The sequence below is a fragment of the Adiantum capillus-veneris genome, chromosome 29 (genome assembly GCF_014529385.1).
Source record: "Adiantum capillus-veneris isolate H3 chromosome 29, ASM1452938v2, whole genome shotgun sequence".
NCBI lineage: Eukaryota > Viridiplantae > Streptophyta > Polypodiopsida > Polypodiales > Pteridaceae > Adiantum > Adiantum capillus-veneris.
In genome coordinates this window covers 122,618,350-122,637,352 of record NC_140959.1, presented here as the reverse complement: position 1 = coordinate 122,637,352, position 19,003 = coordinate 122,618,350, and the positions used below count along the sequence as shown (strand labels likewise).

General features: G+C 46.2%; 1 protein-coding gene across 2 annotated transcripts in view; it reads right to left on the bottom strand.

The window, feature by feature from the left end:
* FOLT1 (folate transporter 1) overlaps positions 1-7,507 on the bottom strand; it is a 102,148-nt gene extending 94,641 nt beyond the window's left edge. The window contains exon 1 of one of the 2 annotated variants that reach the window (XM_086505935.1): positions 7,329-7,507. In XM_086505935.1, coding sequence (XP_086362061.1) covers positions 7,329-7,428 — 100 coding nt within the window. In that variant the 5' untranslated portion in view covers positions 7,429-7,507. The remainder of the gene's footprint in view (positions 1-7,328) is intronic. The other variant, XM_086505936.1, reaches the window with a different exon arrangement.
* Positions 7,508-19,003: the final 11,496 nt, after the last annotated feature.

Genomic DNA, 19,003 nt, shown 5'->3' with positions numbered 1-19,003 from the left:
AGAAGGCAGTATATCGAGATGGTAGGGTTATCATTGATGGCAAGACCATCGCATAGGGACTCGCGGCCTGTGGGACACACGAGGAGATTCATGTCACGGTTTGGAATTGCAATGGAGACCTATGGACACACCCAGAGAGACTTGAGGAGGTGATGAGAGGTCGAGACATCATTCTACTTACAGAGACACACGAGAGCCCAGAGAGAGGGTTACCACGGATACATGGATTCCAGTGGGAGTCTCTACATCGGGGATGTATGCGCCAGCACACCACTCGCGGTTCAGGAGGAGTGGCCATACTCTTTAGACAGGGGCTTCACAGCAGACTACAGATTGTTGCCCGGGACCCACAGGCCCGCTACATGTGGATTCGCCTCGAGCTCTCACGAGACAGGATCGTCTACATTGCCCTTTGCTACTTTGCTCCCACAGGCTCCAGATTCGCCCCTATTGAGCAGGAGTCACCGTACGCATGCCTCACGGAGGAGATTATGGAGTACTCCACACTGGGTGAAGTCTTCCTTATGGGAGACTTCAATGCTCGTACGCGCAGTGAGCAGTGTGAGGCATATGACCACGAGGACCCAGAGGCACTACACACTCTAGATGAGGAGGCTACTATGAGAGATACAGCAGACAGAGCTCCAGTCACAGCCTACGGATGACATCTACTTCGACTTGGCTCCCAGCATCGTCTCGTTATTTATAACAGGATGGCCCAGTGGCCCACCTCAGGGGGCCTGACTTGTATGCCACATGGAGTTACAGAGGGAGGGGGGAGTACAGTCGACTATATTCTGGGACCCAGGGAGGCTACACACCTTATCACATCCTTCACCATTCCACCCATACCCATCGGAGCCGACCACACATACCTCTCTTTCTCCATCACCGGAGATACCATCCCACACAGCTCCACAGCACACACTCCACACACCACCATCCATTTCACACATGAGCTAGCCTCTCTTTACTCGGCCGAGGTCGAGCATGGCCTATGCCTCCTCCACCCATCCACACCACTCTCAGTTCTCACATCACATATCTCTTCCGTTCTCCACACTTCAGCTATTAGCTCTTTTCCACACACCACTCACACAGGACGCACTCCCCCCCCCCGGGACTATGCCTCAGAACCGTTGGTATGATGATGAGTGGAGAGAGCTATACCGACGCCTCCGTGCACGGCGAGCCTTAGGAGAGATCACAGAGAGAGAGGCCAGACGGCATATGAAGACGCTGACACGCCAAAAGCGGCGAGCATTCGAAGAGGCACAGGAGCTTGAGCTATACCGCCTATTCATGAGCATGGATAGCGCGACGGCATGGCACACCCTGCGCGAGCCACGTCCGACTACAGCTATTGAGGATCCACAGATATGGCATGATTATGCAGAGCGACTTTATGAGGTGCCAGGGCAGCCTCCTATCCCACAGCCACACGAGCCACGCCCCACGTGCTCCTCCTTCTTTACAGCAGAGATGGTAGAGAGGGCCATACGCCGCATGCAGCACAGACGATCAGCTGACGATACTGGATTACAGAGTGAGCACATCATTTATGCGGCCTTCACTATAGCCCCGTTGATTGCACATGTCTTCAACCGGGCTATAGGGGAGGGCTTCCCAGAGGAGTGGACACAGCACACCATAGTGCCTATCCACAAATCTGGCGACACCCTGGACCCAGGGAACTACAGGACTATCATGATTGGCCACACGATGGCCAAGCTATATGGAGCAGTACTTGAGGCACAGCTCAACTGCTACGCAGAGACCGAGGGTTTACGAGCTCCAGGCCAGGCAGGTTTCAAACAAGCTTTCTCCACCACTGATCACATCTTCGTTCTGCGCTGCCTCATTGATGGGGCAAAGGCGCGGAAGAAGAGGCTTTACTGCTGCTTTGTGGATTTCCGCAAGGCCTTTGACACAGTCCCACGCGAGAGACTCTTCCAGCGCCTTCACAGCATTGGGGTACCAACAGAGATGATTTGGGCCATATATGCTCTCTACGAGAGGGTGACGGGTCGAGTTCGTTGCCCAGGCGGTTTTTCAGAGACCATTGCTAGCACCATTGGTGTTAAGCAAGGATGCCCACTCTCCCCGACACTCTTTGGGCTCTACATCGACGAGATCTCCGACTACATACTGCGAGCAGGGGGAGAGGGGAGCGACTTGGCAGGTACTCCGGTCCCCATCATGTTATATGCTGATGATATTGTGTTGATTTCAGAGTCACCCGAGGGCTTGCAACGCCATCTTGAGGCCTTGGACGAATTCAGCACACACAGGGGGTTGACTGTGAACCTTGGCAAAACCAAGGTTATGATCTTTCACACATCCAGTGCAGTGAGGAGCGCTGCCACCTTCACAGCAGCAGGAGGACAGGTTGATGTAGTCACCTCCTATGTCTACCTTGGCATCACATTCACCAGCCTACCAGGACCCTTCACTATGAGGCAGGCTGCTGCTGACAGGCTCACCCGAGGATATGCAGCTCTGACCATGCTAGAGCGGAGATGCCACCAAGCACACTTTCAGGAGCCCCGCACGAAGGGGTGGCTTTTCGACACCTTAGTCACCCCGGCCCTGATGTACTCGGCGGCAGTATGGGCACCAGGATTGACAGCTGACCAGTGGACACAGCTTGAGAGGCCACAGGTATGTATGATCTCACGCTTGCTCCGCAGCAAGAAGACAGTGCCACATGACATTATTAGAGCCGAGCTCGCCACACCACCTATGGTTGTAGAGGCACTATTCCAGACAGTCTGCTTCATCCAGAGGATGAGAGAGCTACCTCCTGACAGACTTACTCGTAGAGCATTTGAGGCAGCTATACAGCTATCACAGAGTGGGCATGAGAGAGCATGGTACTCACAGGTCAGAGCATGGTTTGAGGGACACGGTCTTGACATGGAGAGCCTACCACCATTCCAGTACGACCCCCACTCACCATATGTTCACCTCTCTCGCAGTGAGAGGAACTTGGTATTGAGACAAGATCTGTGGCAGCTATACACTAGGAGAGTCTGGGAGTCACCTGGCTTGGGGACGAGGATGTCAGATTACAGAGACCAGTTTCTCACCATATTGTCTGGGGGGTTCATACAGAGACCACGCTATATGGACACATATATGCCACATAGCTCACGGGTGGCGATTGGTCAGCTGAGAGTGGCTTCACACAGGTTAGAGATTGAGATCGGGAGACATGCTGGTGTTCCCAGGGAGGAGCGAGTCTGCAGAGCCTGCACAGAGGAGGTGGAGAGTGAGGAGCACTTTGTATGTAGATGCAGAGCATACACTGAGATCAGAGGCAGGTATGAGGCCTTATTCAGAGGACAGCCCACTCTCCGAGAGATCATGGACTCTCGAGATCAGAGACAGCTCGGACGTTTCTTACTAGAGATATAGAGCCATCGGGACACACTACTACAGCCACACACAGCTACACAGACAGAGGGGAGACAGTCGCAGCTCACAGACTTCTTTCAGAGGATTGCCGCCCCTCCCTCACCAGACACTCAGAGGGGAGTGACACTCCCACAGGCGGAGGTGAGCCGAGCTAGACGACGACCACGAGTCACAGGCTACAGGGGCGCGAGCTCCCACCACCGACAGATCGAGGAGATCCGAGCCCGGGAGCGCCGTGCCACTGAGGAGCGAGTAGCTCAGATGAGGGCCGACCCGACAACTTTCATCCGGGTAGCCTTGGCACCAGCCCCGCCCATGTACCACATCTTACATCCCCCCATTAGTACAGGATGGAGCTAGAGAGCTTGATGCTTTCTCATGATTGTACTACCTTGAGCATATAGACATGCATATACCCCTAGAGATAGAGCTCCATCCCTCCTCAGATACTCCACTACCTACATTCAGTTCAGTTTTGTATCAGTTTTGTTTCTTTGTCTTTCCGATAGACGGATGACATACACACCATGTACATTTGATTTGTCTCATAGGCCGATTTCGGCCTGACATAGACGTTAAAAATCTCTCTCTCTCTCTCTCTCTCTCTCTCTCTCTCTCTCTCTCTCTCTCTCTCTCTCTCTCTCTCTCTCTCTCTCTCTCTCTCTCTCTCTCTCTCTCTCTCTAGGTCTCTCGGGAAGCGTCGAAGAAGTGCCAACGGCTTCCCCCACGTGTAAGAAGACGCATCCCTCACCAGCCGCCCACAAAGCCTCTTTCATGCGGACAGGGAAAAGGATGTCGGCAATAGAGAAGAAAATGAGAGAATGGAGAAACAAAATTGAAGAGCAGAGGAAGGAGAGGAGTACTATTCTTCAAAGGGCCAGGCCCATTTCAGGAGAAGTTTCTCCACTCTTTATCATATTTTGACACTCAGAACCATCGTTGAGGAGGGCAGGTCACATGGGAGATGGATTTATTGTAACTTTGTGGATTTCCGCAAAGCATTTGACATGGCACCGAGAGCTCGATTGATACACAGATTGTAGGAGATGGGGGTGCCCATAGTGTTGATTTGGACGATTATGGCTCTATACAGATCAGTGATGGGACATGTACGCACTCCGGAAGGGATATCTGATTTAGTTCACTCCATTGGGGTGAAACACGGTTGCCCATTGTCTCCTACTCTATTTGGTATGTATGTTGATGAGGTGTCTGATTACATTGACAGAGAGGGTGATAGAGGTGCCCAGCTGGCACGGACGTGGATCCCATTGTTGTTATATGCTGATGATATTGTGTTGATCTCTGACTCACCAAAGGGTATGCAGCGACAGTTGGATGCATTACACAAATTTGCAGAGGATAGTGAATTGTCTGTAAACCTTAGTAAAACCAAGGTTATGGTGTTTAACACCACACCACAGTGGATCAGGAGATCAGCACCGACTTTCACATATGGTCAAGAGATTGTAGAGTATACATATGCATACACTTACCTTGGGGTTGTCTTCACTGGGCCGAGGTTTTCTTTGGGGAGAGCAGCAGAGACTAGACTGACTAGAGCTTTTGCGGCCTTGGGAGGATTGGAGAGGATGTGTTCGCAGGTTCAATTCCAAGAACCTCGGACAAACTTATGGCTCTTTGATACCTTAGTAGCCTCAGCTATGTTGTATGGGGTGCAGACATGGGGACCTTCTGTAGGCCAGGATAGTTGGAGACGTATGGAGAGGCCCTTAGTATCTATGATCTCTCGACTGATCAGAGCCAAGGCCTTTGTACCCCACGCTATCATTCGAGCAGAGCTAGTTGCCCCTCCTATGGAGATTGAGGCGCTTACCAGATCAGTCTCCTTTGTGCACAGCTTGTGGGATACTACTAGAGACAAATATGCTAGACTCGCCCTTGAGTCTTCCAAACAGTTAGCTCTTCAGGGGGACACTTCATGTTGGTATGCACAGATGACATCATGGTTTCAGACGCATGGTTTCACCATGGACAGGCTGCCCCCTTTCCAGTACTCTCTTCAAGCACCTTCGATGTCTCTTACACGGGTGGAGATTACTAGACTCATTTGTTAGGACCTGATCCAGCTGGTTACCAAGAGGACATGGATAGAGCCCCCACAGGAGTTGGGCACGAAGATGGCTTTCTATAGAGAGCATCTTCTCCACCTCACAGGAGATGGGTTTGTGATTCGACCCAGCTACATGGACACACATATGTCTTATGGTTTGCGGTCTGCCATTGCTCAGATACGCACATCCTCACATCAGCTAGAGATTGAGACTGGTAGATTTAGAGGGATACCAGCAGACAGCAGGATATGCCGCTTCTGCCAGTTAGAGCCAAAGACAGAGCTACATTACATATGTCATTGCACAGTGTACTATGAGATACGGGGCCGTTTCCACTGCTTATTCAGAGAGGGTTTCGGTCCTTTCTCTAGGGTCATGAGTTATGAGGATCAGAGATGTCTTGGGCTATATCTACTTGAGATACACAAATATAGAGACACTTTACTGGGGAGAGATAGAGAGAGACAGTCCCAGAGACAAATTATAGATTTCTTTTCACTAGATATGGGACAGCCATAGGAGTCATCATCATTGCAAAGCTCGGCCCACACTCATTCGACCACTATCGGCACTCTGATCAACCGAGCACTGGAGCTACGGAGATTTGGATGGCCACGATTGAGGAGAGGGGCTACACAACATCGACGGAAACTACAGCAGAGGATTCAAGCCATATTCTCTCGAGAGTCGATATCCAGAGTGCAGATGAGGATGGATTTTAGTAGTAGTATCTAGTTCTTTTGTACCCAGATATGGTATTAAATTCACCATTTTGTAACAGATTGGTCTCATAGGTCATTCTGGCCTTTTGAAGACGTTAATATAACATTTCATTTCATTCTCTCTCTCTCTCTCTCTCTCTCTCTCTCTCTCTCTCTCTCTCTCTCTCTCTCTCTCTCTCTCTCTCTCTCTCTCTCTCTCTCTCTCCAATCTCTTCCTGCCTCAGTGATCTCTCATCTCCACAATTGCCTTGTTCATTCATGTGGCATTGCATATCTTATCAAAGTAGAGCCAGATCGGAGTCAAGGTGTCCATCAGATCAGAGGCCAGATTTTTTCTTCCTTGCATCTTCTGCCGCCTACTCTGACACATAATACGCCTAATTCATGTCTTACTTTAGCATATTGTGCAATAGCATGATCATTTAGTGTCCACGTGAATATGTCAACGTTTATCATTAAGTTTTTTACGAAACCTCTCGGATGGCTTTTCAAGCATGGCCCGAAACCTCAGAAACTCGATTCAACAATTCCCATTTTAAAACTCCATGGTTACTATGGTTCGAACATCCGTATGGGAATAGACGAGTCGGACACAAGGGTGCATCTGTAGATGTCGACAACCCTGGCTACAATGCCCAGAGCCCCAACCCTTAGGCCCATGAATCCTAGGGGATCCTATACTGGCACCCTTGTGAGGTTGTTCGTCGCAAGACCTACATGTCTGAACCAATCCACTCCCATTACAATTAAAAAATAAAGCCACCGAGCTGACCAAAGTCAAAGGGGCCCAAAATGGGCAGTATACAGAGGGGGAAAAGCATGCCATTTTGTTTAATTGTATCTCTCTTATGAGTCAAAGAAGTTCCCAAAAGCTAGTAAGAGTTCTTTTCTTTTATTTATGCTTTCATGGCATGATACCCAAATCAGCTGTACTTGATTTGTCCTAAAGGCTAGCTGACTTCAGCCTCAATCTGGTCTTTTACAGAAGGTCTCTCTCTCTCTCTAAGTCAGCCTCAATCTGGTCTTCTACAGAAGGTCTCTCTCTCTCTCTCTCTCTCTCTCTCTCTCTCTCTCTCTCTCTCTCTCAAATTCTCAGAGACAGCTGCATGTCTACCTTGAAAGCGAGTGCGGACAACATCGAGAGGATGAAGGACAGCTACGGTAGTGAAGCCAGCTATGGATCCCGCAACTGCATTCTCGACCTGCCATCTCATAGCGAAAACTATTTTGAAAGTTTGCTGTTCTTCGACTCCTTTGGTTTTGAGTCGTTGGCCAATGCGCAGTCGGCCAAGTATAAAGCACTTTTTGGCCTGCCCAAAGGGCTAAAAGCCGTTAGGCCCAGTTCAGACGAAAGAAGGCTCACTCTTCTTGCATTTCCAAGTGGAAGGTGCATGAAGGACCCTTTGCTCCTGTTCACACAAGGCGGCAACATCCAGCACAAGTGGCAGGAGAAAATAATATATTTTATTCATATAATGAGTTTCAATAAAAGCGAAAACCAGGAAAAGGAAGCCACACAAGTAGCTTCATCTGACGTGGAGGGTAGAAGAGCAGTTAGTTGGTTGGCGGGGGGGGGGGTCGAAAGAAAAACAACAGCATCTCTACCATGATGTGGCACCCTGCAGGTGTGCTATCATCGCACCTTGTGAACAGCATGTGCCAGCCGACAGCCTCTCATAGGCTTGTGCACTCATCTCCTCCCTGTCTCGCCGCACCTTCTGAACCAGCCTTAGTGATGCCTCCTCTTTTTGCTAATGAAAAAGGGGAGGTTATTTTTTTTAAAATACGCAAATTTTGATTGGTTGAAAGAGATAGAGATACTCATTGAAAAGACGAGTGAATATATTTAGGAGAAGAGCTCATGATCTTGAGTTATATCATCATAATATGATAAAAGCATGACAAGAGCTCTCCGTACCACTCCCTGCATGGGGCTGTCATTTCAATGCAAGGGCCACTCTCAAGACATGGCACGAGGGTTTATTCAATGGCATCGTGCCAATGTGCAGTGTTCACTCGCTATCGTTAGCACAATAGGGATGGTTGCTGTGTCACTCTCTCTCTCTCTCTCTCTCTCTCTCTCTCTCTCTCTCTCTCTCTCTCTCTCTCTCTCTCTCTCTCTCTCTCTCTCTCTCTCTCTCTCTCTCTCTCTCTCTCTATCCAGCTTGCTGCCCGGTTAGCAGCAGTGAGCACCCAGTTGTAGACGGTAGCTCTCCACCTTGGCCTCTACAGGGCACACCTCCCCCAAGCTCCTGTTCAACCATCCCAATTCCCACAAACACCATTGCCACCGCTAGTTGAAGCTCCCCACCTTCATGATAAACCCCACCCTCTACAGGCTTGAGCAGGTTGTCCACCCTCTCACTCATTACACCACCATCTAGAGATCTCTGCATGCCAGAGCTCCCTGTCACACCACATTGTTGAAGATGTGCTAGGAGGATGGATTTGTGTCCTGTATTGAATGTGCTTTACAATACATATTTTTATTTTTATTTTTATTGTTATGTTGAAGGTGACGAGACATGGTCTCTCTCTCTCTCTCTCTCTCTCTCTCTCTCTCTCTCTCTCTCTCTCTCTCTCTCTCTCTCTCTCTCTCTCTCTCTCTCTCTCTCTCTCTCTCTCCCCCCCCCGCTAGGCCTACTCTAGCTATGTATGTGACAACACTAGAAGGTAGGTACGTTCAAGGATTCCAAATATATGCTATGGAGTTGTAAAAAAAAAGCTTCGGGCAAAGAGACAAGGTTTCATGGGAGCAGGGGGGCTTGTCCCAAGCATTTAGAGATAGCTCTACAGGGAGCATGAGAACTCAACGGGCATTGGGTAACTAGGGTTTGTTAAGAGTCGCAGCTGCAACACGAAAGAGGCATGTAGTGTCTTTGAGGTTTCACATGGAAGATGACAACATCGGTGTCTAGGTGGTGTGAAGGAGTATGGCGTATGTCAATGATGGGCTATTGTAGCAGACGGACAAGCAAAGGGTAGGAGACCGAGCTAGTTAGACTTTTTTATAAAGCTATGAAATGGATATTTTTATACGTCGTTCATATACATGATTTTCGTAAGCCAGACAAACCTTGGTGTAATTTGTATCTAGTTGATTTGGGATTCTCCTCAAAAGATAAGAAAAACTTGATGTCAAAATAAATAAAATCCATGGTGGTTTCTTGACAGGTGCTTGGACAAGGCAGCAACAAAGGATGAACAAGATAAGGAAGGTGGGAGAGCTCATGAATGGAGACTATGTGAAGGAGGTGAAGCGGCTTTGGCAGATCCTACCCATATTTGTGATGGCCATCCCCTTTGCAACCATCTTCTCACAAGGCACCATGTTGTTTGTGGAGCAATCGATTGCCATGGACACCAAGGTGGGTGGCTTCAGCATCCCTCCAATAGCGATGAATGTGTTGAATACCAGGAGCATTTTTGTAATGACGCTGGTGTATCCCATGATGGTGGTATCGGTTGCCCACTGTGTGACAAGAAAAAAAGAGGTTTGTGACCGCTACAACAAATGGCGGTTGGCATCGTTATCTCATTGCTAGGCATGGCCTATGTGTCAATGCTCGAATCTTGCCAACTACATTTAAGTACTCATGGCATCCGTTGAGCATCATGTGGCAAACTCCACAACAAGTTGAGGGCCTGAGGCCAATTTATGAAGATCAATAGAAATAAAAATGATTAAATAGAATAGACAATTGAGTAATTTTTAATGGATTTCATTGGCTATTGCAGGTGATACTAGGAGATGCCTCCGTATTTGTGGTAGTTGGCACAATGGATTTCTTCTATAGTGAGAGTCCCCATGCAATGCATGGAATTGTGAGCTTGCTATCCTTGACTAACTTGGCCATCGGCAACTATGCAAGGCCTCAAGAAGTGTTGGGTATGATCTCAACAACTACAAGGTCCTACTACATGCCATTGAATAGCAAATTAGGTAAGGTTTTGTGGTACACCTAGCGTTGAGGGCTGACCAGGACAAGCTTGATGCTTGAGAGGTCTCTACAAGACAATTGAACTGTGTTGGAGAGTGCCCGCAATTGTAGCTTGAAACTCAAGCCCTCCCATACCATAGCAAAGAGTTCTCACCATGCTTGGCTAGTGGCAAGTTGAGGCCTCGCCGGCTAAACCTAGTACACAATTAAATTGTGTGTGTGTGTGTGTGTGTGTGTGTGTGTGTGTGTGTGTGTGTGTGTGTGTGTGTGTGTGTGTGTGTGTGTGTGTGTGTGTGTGTGTAGCAGTTCTAAATTGATACATACACGCAAACGAACACTACATGTTCACAGACCAATATTTCGAGGCAAATACAATGGATTTATATGATAATTTATTTGCAGTTGAGAATAAATTTTGTACAAGGTAATGAAGATAACAAAGTACAACATGGGAGAAAGTAATCCCAAATTCTGGGGTGATGCTGCTTCAAGGTAAGAGATACGCCACAAGTCGTCAACCACATAGAACATAATGTTTTTATGAAAGAAGGTAGCCCTCACCTACACCCATAGCCATAAAAAAACAATTTGTTAGCACGTGACTATACGCAGGTGATGCTGGGCATCCCAATTGTTATCCATGTCGCAATGAAAAAACAAACAGTTCTCTACATGTATTTTGTTTTTTTTGAAAACAGAATAAGAGTCCTTGGTTTTTAGCTAATCTATCCCGGAGAGTGAGATTCCCACAAAGCTATTATATATCAAGTTAGTTCCAAATTTATTTTATAAAATTTTCTGATGCCTAACCTTAGTTTCAAGAGCTTTAAAGAGATTATAAAAAAACTAATTTTTTTAAAAAAAATCCCAAACTCATTCTTTAACCAGATCGGGGAGACTTTTACCCCATAGGAGCAAGCAAAAGTTAGCTTGAGACATATAATTCTACACTAGATATCAGTTTTTTAATGGCTAAAACACCTCTTGAAGAAATAAAGGACAGCTTGGTTATGTATGAACAAAGTTAGAGCTTGATTTTATTTCATTCACAAAGCCTAAAAGGCCTCTATAGTATATTAGCGAAAGCCAAACCAACACACATCAGAACGACACAGTAAGGTACAGGACCAACAGACCAACCAGAGGAGTCTGAAACATATGTTTGGATTTTTTCACACTATACCACTACTAGATTAATTAAGAACCAATTTAATCTTTTCAAATGCCATCATTATAAACAGCCGATTCTCTTCCTATGTCATAGCCAACATAATCTTCCATAAAGCCAGTAACAAATTTCTTTTTTTATCCTTGCTAACCAAGTACATATTAAAATCAATCCCATCAGCTGTTTACCCAATATTATAAAGAAATTGCAGATTTGTTCTTCTCATTATGGAAAAAAGAGCGGAAAAATTAGAAAGTATGTTTTTATAGTGCAGGCCAAAGTGCCATTCTTTGAAACACAACCTGCACAGCTGGGCAGGTCATAGCATCAAGCGAGAAAAGGCCCAAACAATAAAAGCCAGAGATATAGTAAAAAACCAGAGATCAGCGGAAGTATTTTTCCAAAGTCATCCTCTCACTCACCAGAAAGTATCCATAATATCATTACCCCATGTTAAATGTCTAATATGTTTCTATAATATCACACCAAGACCAGCAGGGAAGGTCTAATCCCCTGGAAAAAGGCATTCAGCCAAAACCAGAACAAAAAAGGCTAGAGACCATCACAGGCTTAGTCAAAGACCATAGAGAGTACCAAATATACCATCAGCCCTTTATAGATATCTACACACTAGTTGGAGATACTCATTTTTATATTCTTCTTCACAGCATCATGCAGGTATGCAATCATCCTCCTATGCACTGATATAATGAGAGCAAATAAGGGTAAGTTTTAAAGGAGCAAGGCTTAGGTTATTTTAAAGCCGGTGACCCAAACCATAACAGGCAAGATGTATCCAGTACCCATATATCAGCAGTATATACAAACTGCAAGTGGTGATCAAGCGGGTAAGTGATGTAAGAAGGCAAAAAGTATTCAAGCTTAAACAACATAAAAAACACTACATGATTCGGGTATGTGATGCTCAACATCCTCTACGAATCTATTCAATAACTGGCAACACCTCAGTAACCAAAAGTTATGACAGTGAATCTTCTTAATTTTTTAGAGACCTGGCAGCACCTCAGTAACCAGAGTTTATACAATAGTGAATTTTCTCAATTTCTTAAGAGATTTCAACGAAAAAAACTTCTTCGAATCAGAGCATCATATTTAATCAAAAATCTGTCCAATTAGCCAAAGTTTAAACAGACAAAGATTACTATTTACTCAATTTAAGCACATTCATTTTAGCCAAACCAGTCCAGCCCAATTTTCTTAAAGGCTACATGAGTGCCAAACAAATAAATAACCTATAGACTTGGAGAGGATGACGACTCCACCATAATTTTCTCCATACTTTTAGGCATGTTGAAGTCACAACAGCTTATAAGTTTTGAACGCACAAGGTGTAATCACAAAACAAAGATGCTAAGTGAGTATAGTACTCACCTGATGTAAATCAGTGAAGGTTTTATAGATGATGATGCCCCGCCGTAGCAGAAAGGACCCAGAATTTGCCATGCATTCCCCTAATCGAGTCGCCCTTAAAGACCCTGTTTACTGGGATTTCTTTTAGCACAAGATCCGGTCAAGAATAGCAAGTGTCGAGTCATAAGCACTGCAGCCGCGCATTTGTGAACACACTATATGCATGTAGAGGGTAGCGTGCAACCAAGCCGATGAAAGAGAAGTATTGCAAACGGTTACTAAGAATACACGCAATATAGGTGTTCAAGAAGTAAGGCATTTTTAGGGTATTTAAAGGCTAAAAATAATGACAAGCTTTGAACAATTTAAAAAGAGGCTACCGAGAAAATCCTTTATAAGCATCAATATTTTTGTAGCAGTAGCTAGTTTGAAATTTCCAAACTACTTAAGTCGATACGCGGCACTTAAAATTTCTAAAGAGGTATAGCCTCTAACTCTGGATGGTCACAAACAAAAAATTACTCATAATAACGACATATCAAACGAAACTATTATCGGTAAGATAGCCCATTGGGCAAGTTTCTAGAAGAAACATATGTCAAACACATAGAGGTAATACTGGACCCAATAAGAGATGGCAAGTAGCTTGGTGTTAACCCTCGTGGCTCACGGACACCCTATTGCCTACGACGGACACCGTAACCGTATTATGTATTTGGTAGAGTCAGGTACCGGGCTTGTCGGACCAATAGGAACAGGGTAAGGGTGATCGCCGATGACAGGCGCACTCTAACTGGAATATTCAAGGAGTTAGTTGGCTAAGAATGGGCACCCAAGTGTGAATGGGGTGAGCTTATATAAAAGCCACTAAACCTAATTTTTACTCATTCTCTCATTGTGCAATAGAAGCTGCTCTTGCTCCATCTCCACCTTCTCCTTCACCATCTCCTTGTGTGTGTGCGTGTGTGTGAGAGAGAGAGAGAGTGTGAGAGTGTGTGTGCGATCGAGCTTTGCGGCGGCACGACGGCGGCGAGGCGGTTGAGCGCGGCGTAGCGGCGTCTCCCTCTTCTTCGCGGCGCGGGAATCCTTCATTCGCAACTACGCAGGAAGGTGAGTGACACACCGTTCTTCCTTGTGAGCTTGTCTGTTGTATGACTGTGTGCTAGGAGCCTTTGTGGCTCGCACACGGCGCGTAGCAAGTCCCTAGCCTTGACATTTTTGGCGCCGCTGCCGGGGAGCTGCTGCGCGTGAAGCTCCAATGGCGACCTGTAAATTGTATTGAAGCTATTTTTTATGCAGGAAAGGCTCGGCTTAAGTTTGATTATTGTTGTCTGCATTCAAGTTTTCTGTGTTCTGTTAAGGTTTGTTTTGCTAGTTCTATTAAGTTCAGATTTCAGCTTACACAGTTAGCATTTCTTGCGTTTTTGCATTTTCTGCATTTTCTGTGTTTTCTGTGTTTTCTGGTTTGTGCACAGTTAGGCGCACAGTTAGTTAATTAAGCAGGTTAGTAATTAGGTGAACCACTGATTAGCAGGTCAGTAGGTAGGTGGGACAGTAAATAGTTAGGTGAGGTCAACGCGCACCAAAACGCGTACCAAGTAATATCTCAAAAAAAAAAGAAAAAAAAATTTGTTTTTGAAAAAAAAAATCGAAAAATAAAAACGTGAGCGAGGGGGAGGTTAGATTTTCGAAAATAAAAAACGTGAGTTATAAAAACGGACGGGTTGGTTTGTATAAAAGTTACGTGAGCTAGGGGGAGGTTAGATTTTCGAAAATAAAAAACGTGAGTTATAAAAACGGGCGGGTTGGTTTGTATAAAAGTTAGATCGGGATCGGGATCATTTGCCCAAGCCCAGGCCCAGGCCTTATATGCTAGACTCACTCTTATATATATACCCTACTCCCTCAAGAGGGAATGAGAGCATGTGGGACAAGTCCTCCACTCTCCTCCCTTCTCTTCCCACTTGCACCCTTAGACTTGCTATTTGGAGCCTAGTTCCCCAGCTAGGAAAAGACTGTTTCGGGCTTTTCTGGAGCAAAATAGAACCAAACGGTGGGTTGTAAAGCACAGCGCGTCCCTCCTAGCGATACGCTCGTTTCGAGCTATCACACGGCCCATTCCACGACACGCTCTAAAAAATCTAGCAAAAAAACAAACAAAAAACACGCAAAAAACTAGTCACAAGGCCTCCTAGAGCAGCTTTTTGACACCTTAGGGTATCAAAAGCACATGCACTTACGCTCTGGGCGGGTGCTAGAACACGAGTATATTGAGGGTGCCTCTGTTCATACGAACACCTATTACCCATCCACGATAGGCTCTAGACCCTCAGCGGGGACACAAGGTAGCACCACCCAAGACCCTAAAATAGCCGCTAGTGATTCCTCCTCCGACTCAGAAATCATGGAAGCATACCCTACCCAAAATACTGAGAGAGAAGGCCATGCACCTCCCGAAGCTCCACAACCTAGTACTAGTATGTTTAGCCGTTTCATGGAAACATTAGGTAGAGCTACTTGCTCGGAACCTGATGCAAATGAAGCACACGAAGGGGGTGGGGAAGTGGACTCTCCTTTCACATCGCACGTGGACCCCACACCCCCAAAGAGTGTCCATGTGGATATCCTGCCAACTTCTTACCAAGAAGGCCCTGTTGAGCTACCTCCTTCAAAAGTTCCCTCTAGAGTACCGTTGCTGACAAGTAAAACCACGGGGAGCAACATTGCTTCTACCTCACAAGAAATCGTTAACACGTCGACTCTAGAAGGATTGTTCATTAATGATCATTGGACATATGACCTCCACACTGAGGTGTTGACGGATCTACACTCTGGCCACGCCTACCATGTAGGATGGATAGAGATTGTACAATCCACCTCTAGTGCCACGAGCATCGAGGATCAACAGAAAATGATCTGTAATGTTATCCATGGCATTATTCAATCAGAAAGGCAAAACCGAGGGGTAAATATACTCTCAAATGGACCCATGAGATTTCTGGATACGAGCAAGGCTCAACAGCCTACTCTATCACAAATGGAGACTCCTCTAATGAGCCCCATGGACCCATCTTACGTCATTTCACCTTGGGTCTCTATGCAATCTGAGCCTCCGAGCGATACCTTTAGCTTCCCTAACTTGGCTCAACCCTCTATTAAGAAAAACACAGTTCTCACTCCAGGGATAGGCCTGACAGAGAATGTACCGATGACATCTACGGTTAGCGCAGTGCCACTACCTAGTGTCGTAGTACCTAATATGGGGCCTCGACCGTATGTGCCTGTAGCCCCTTATGCACACATGGCCCCCACACCTCCAATTGTACCACTTGTTTATGCTCCTCGAGTGCCGCTCCCTAGCCCTTATCCGAGTGGACCTACGCCCGGTTATGTTCCATATCCTGCATCATCCACACATATGCCAAGACCGGTACCCGTCCCTCTCCCACATATGATTCCAAGAGTACCTCCACCGGCCCTGCCTCCTCACATAGGTGACTTGGCAGCGTTTGCTTAAACCATAGGTCGATCTATCGCGGAAAATATACGTCATGCATCTGGTAGAGAGCCTAGAAGTAAGGCAGTACAAATTGCCAAACTCACGCAAAAATTCAATGGGGACGAAGATGCTAGAAAACACATTGAAGTGTTTGAACAAGTATGTGATTCCTTAGGGAAACGCAACGAACTACATAAGTGCAATGCCTTAAGCTTGACATTAAGTGGGAAGGCTGGAGATTGGTATAGAACCCTAAGGGTGGACGAGAAAACAATCTACCCTACCCTTCGAAGGTTGTTTTTAAAGGAGTACATACGAGAAGGTGTGCTTTGGGGTGTAGCATCTTAGCTACAGAAGGCCGAACGTAAGGAAGGAGAGTCAGTAAGGGACTTCATTAGTCGTCTAAAACACTTAAACTCTCGCTGCCCTGTAAATGAGCGCTTCAACAATAACCAACTGCTTGATCGATTCATTTGAGGGTTGAGGAATGAAGGAATCTATAATGGACTAGTGATTAGAGGTATCACAACCTGGGAAGATGTCACTGCCAATGCAATCCAATTAGAGGAAAACTTGATGATAGCAGGCATGAGGGTGTCTACTGACACGAGATCCACTAGCTCACAAGCCATTGAGTATGAACCCATGAGTGCAAAGCCCATTGCCAATGAGCCAAAGGTATTTAAGACATTCTTGACAGACCTCACCAAGGCAATCCAAGAGTCTCTTAAGGATAATCGACCCCCTCAAAATAGTCACATGTATCCAAGAAGGGAGCAACAATGGTGTTCCATTTGCTTAGGTCCACATAGCACTAGTGAGTGCCCTACGTTTAGAGTAAAATTTAATGGAACTTGCAACGCATGTGGTAGGTATGGTCACCAAGCTAAGGATTGTTTAATGATCAAACGTATGATGGCAAATAGACCACCTGTAGCCTGGACGGATGCGCCTCGAGCTCCTGTATTGATGCCTGCTCCACCTGTTGAGCAACTACCGCAACACATGGTTCCTAGATCTCAAAATGTTGTACAAGCTACATCGCTACCACCTCCTGTGCTAGGACCGCAGCCCCCGCATCCAAGAGTCGCCCCTATGAACCAAGTGGGTTGCGAGCCATCTAATGCTTATGCAAATGGCTGTGAGGAGGAAATAGACACTAGTATTGCCTACGGACTTGATACAATGGAAGAGTGTCCTATATACTACATGGAAGATTGTTGGGGACAAGTCAAGCCGGTTTATCAAGCTGCTGCTCTCGCATCCAGAGGTCAAAATATCAACACCCAGGCTAGGAGGCCACCTCTTCAATGCTACGAGTGTGGTGGACCACATCGGGCAGCGGAGTGCCCTATTAGGCTACAAAAGAATGCTGCACATATGCAAATTAATCAAGGGAGCACGTCTGCAATGCCAATACTCACATGTAATCGTTGTGGCATAGATCACTTGATTGCCCAATGCCCCTATAACCCAAATGCGCCTAAAATCACACCCCTAAATTTGGTCGAAATTGCTAGTGTGACATCGCCAATACCACCCGTCGCACCCGCTTATGCGATTACACGGTCCATGCTTCAAGGGCCAGGCCATATCCTCGAAGAGAGAGATACCGCGTCAGTTATCCAAGCAAAGAAAAAGAAGACACGAAGGAAGAGGTCGCAGAATACGGGAAATTCAAAGCCAAGTTCCAAAACAAACATAAGAACAGGAGATGACCCCCTGTATATGAATGACCTCGAGGATGATTCAGATTCAATCGAGACAATGGAGACTAGAACCAATACCACAAAGGGAAAGACCAACAAAGAAAACCGTAACATGGAACCAAATGAAAACCGAATAAGAGAAAACCATAAAGAGCCTCTGAAAACACCACAAGTGTTTCCAAATCCAATCCAAGACCCCCAAGATAAACCGCAAGGGCAAAAAGGGAAGAATCGTAAAAAGAAGATTGGGACGTACCCAAACCCAGTAGACGAGATTGAGCAGGTGAAACATCTAAGAGGTTTAGTGGAGGAGACTCAAGGGAAACTAGAACCAGAACCCATGCATGTCAAAATGCATGACACAGTGTTTCCCACTCAAGTTCATCCACCCCACATGAACCATAGACCGTTAGCCATATCTAGTATCATCCAAGAAGGGAGTGAGGACGGGACATCAGAAAGTGAGCATACACCCTTCTTATTGGAAAGGATGTTTAACGAAGGAATACCTGATCCCATTGAGGAATATGAGATTCCATCCTCACCAGTTCCTAGTCAAGGATCTACACCCTGCAAAATGCCAATGAATGTTGCCAAACTAGTGGAATTCATGTCTTCTGGGGTCCGAACCACGATCATAGCAAAGCTGTATGGAGATCCTGAGTTATTCCTTGCACTTCGAGCATTCCTTAACGGAGAGCTACGAACGGGATTACCGCAATTTGCGCAACCAAATAGGCCTGACTCGATTATGATTGATGAGGAAAATCATGTGCAATCACTTGACTTAGATGGACACGAGTCTGTGATCGAGGTACCCATTAACGAATTAGGGTAGTATTTTGAAGGCGACGAGTCTAATGCGACCCTACCCATCACTACCAAGGGATTAACTATAAAGGGAATTCTTGATGGTGGTGCGGGAGTTAGCATCGTTACAAAAGATTGTTGGGAATCCATGGGAAAACCCCGCCTCAGTGTTACTAACATTGTGGTAAAGATGGCAAATGGTACCATAGCCAAACCTATGGGGATGCTCAAGGATCTTAAGATCAAAGTTCTAGGACACAAGGTACGACATACGTTCATTGTAATGGATTT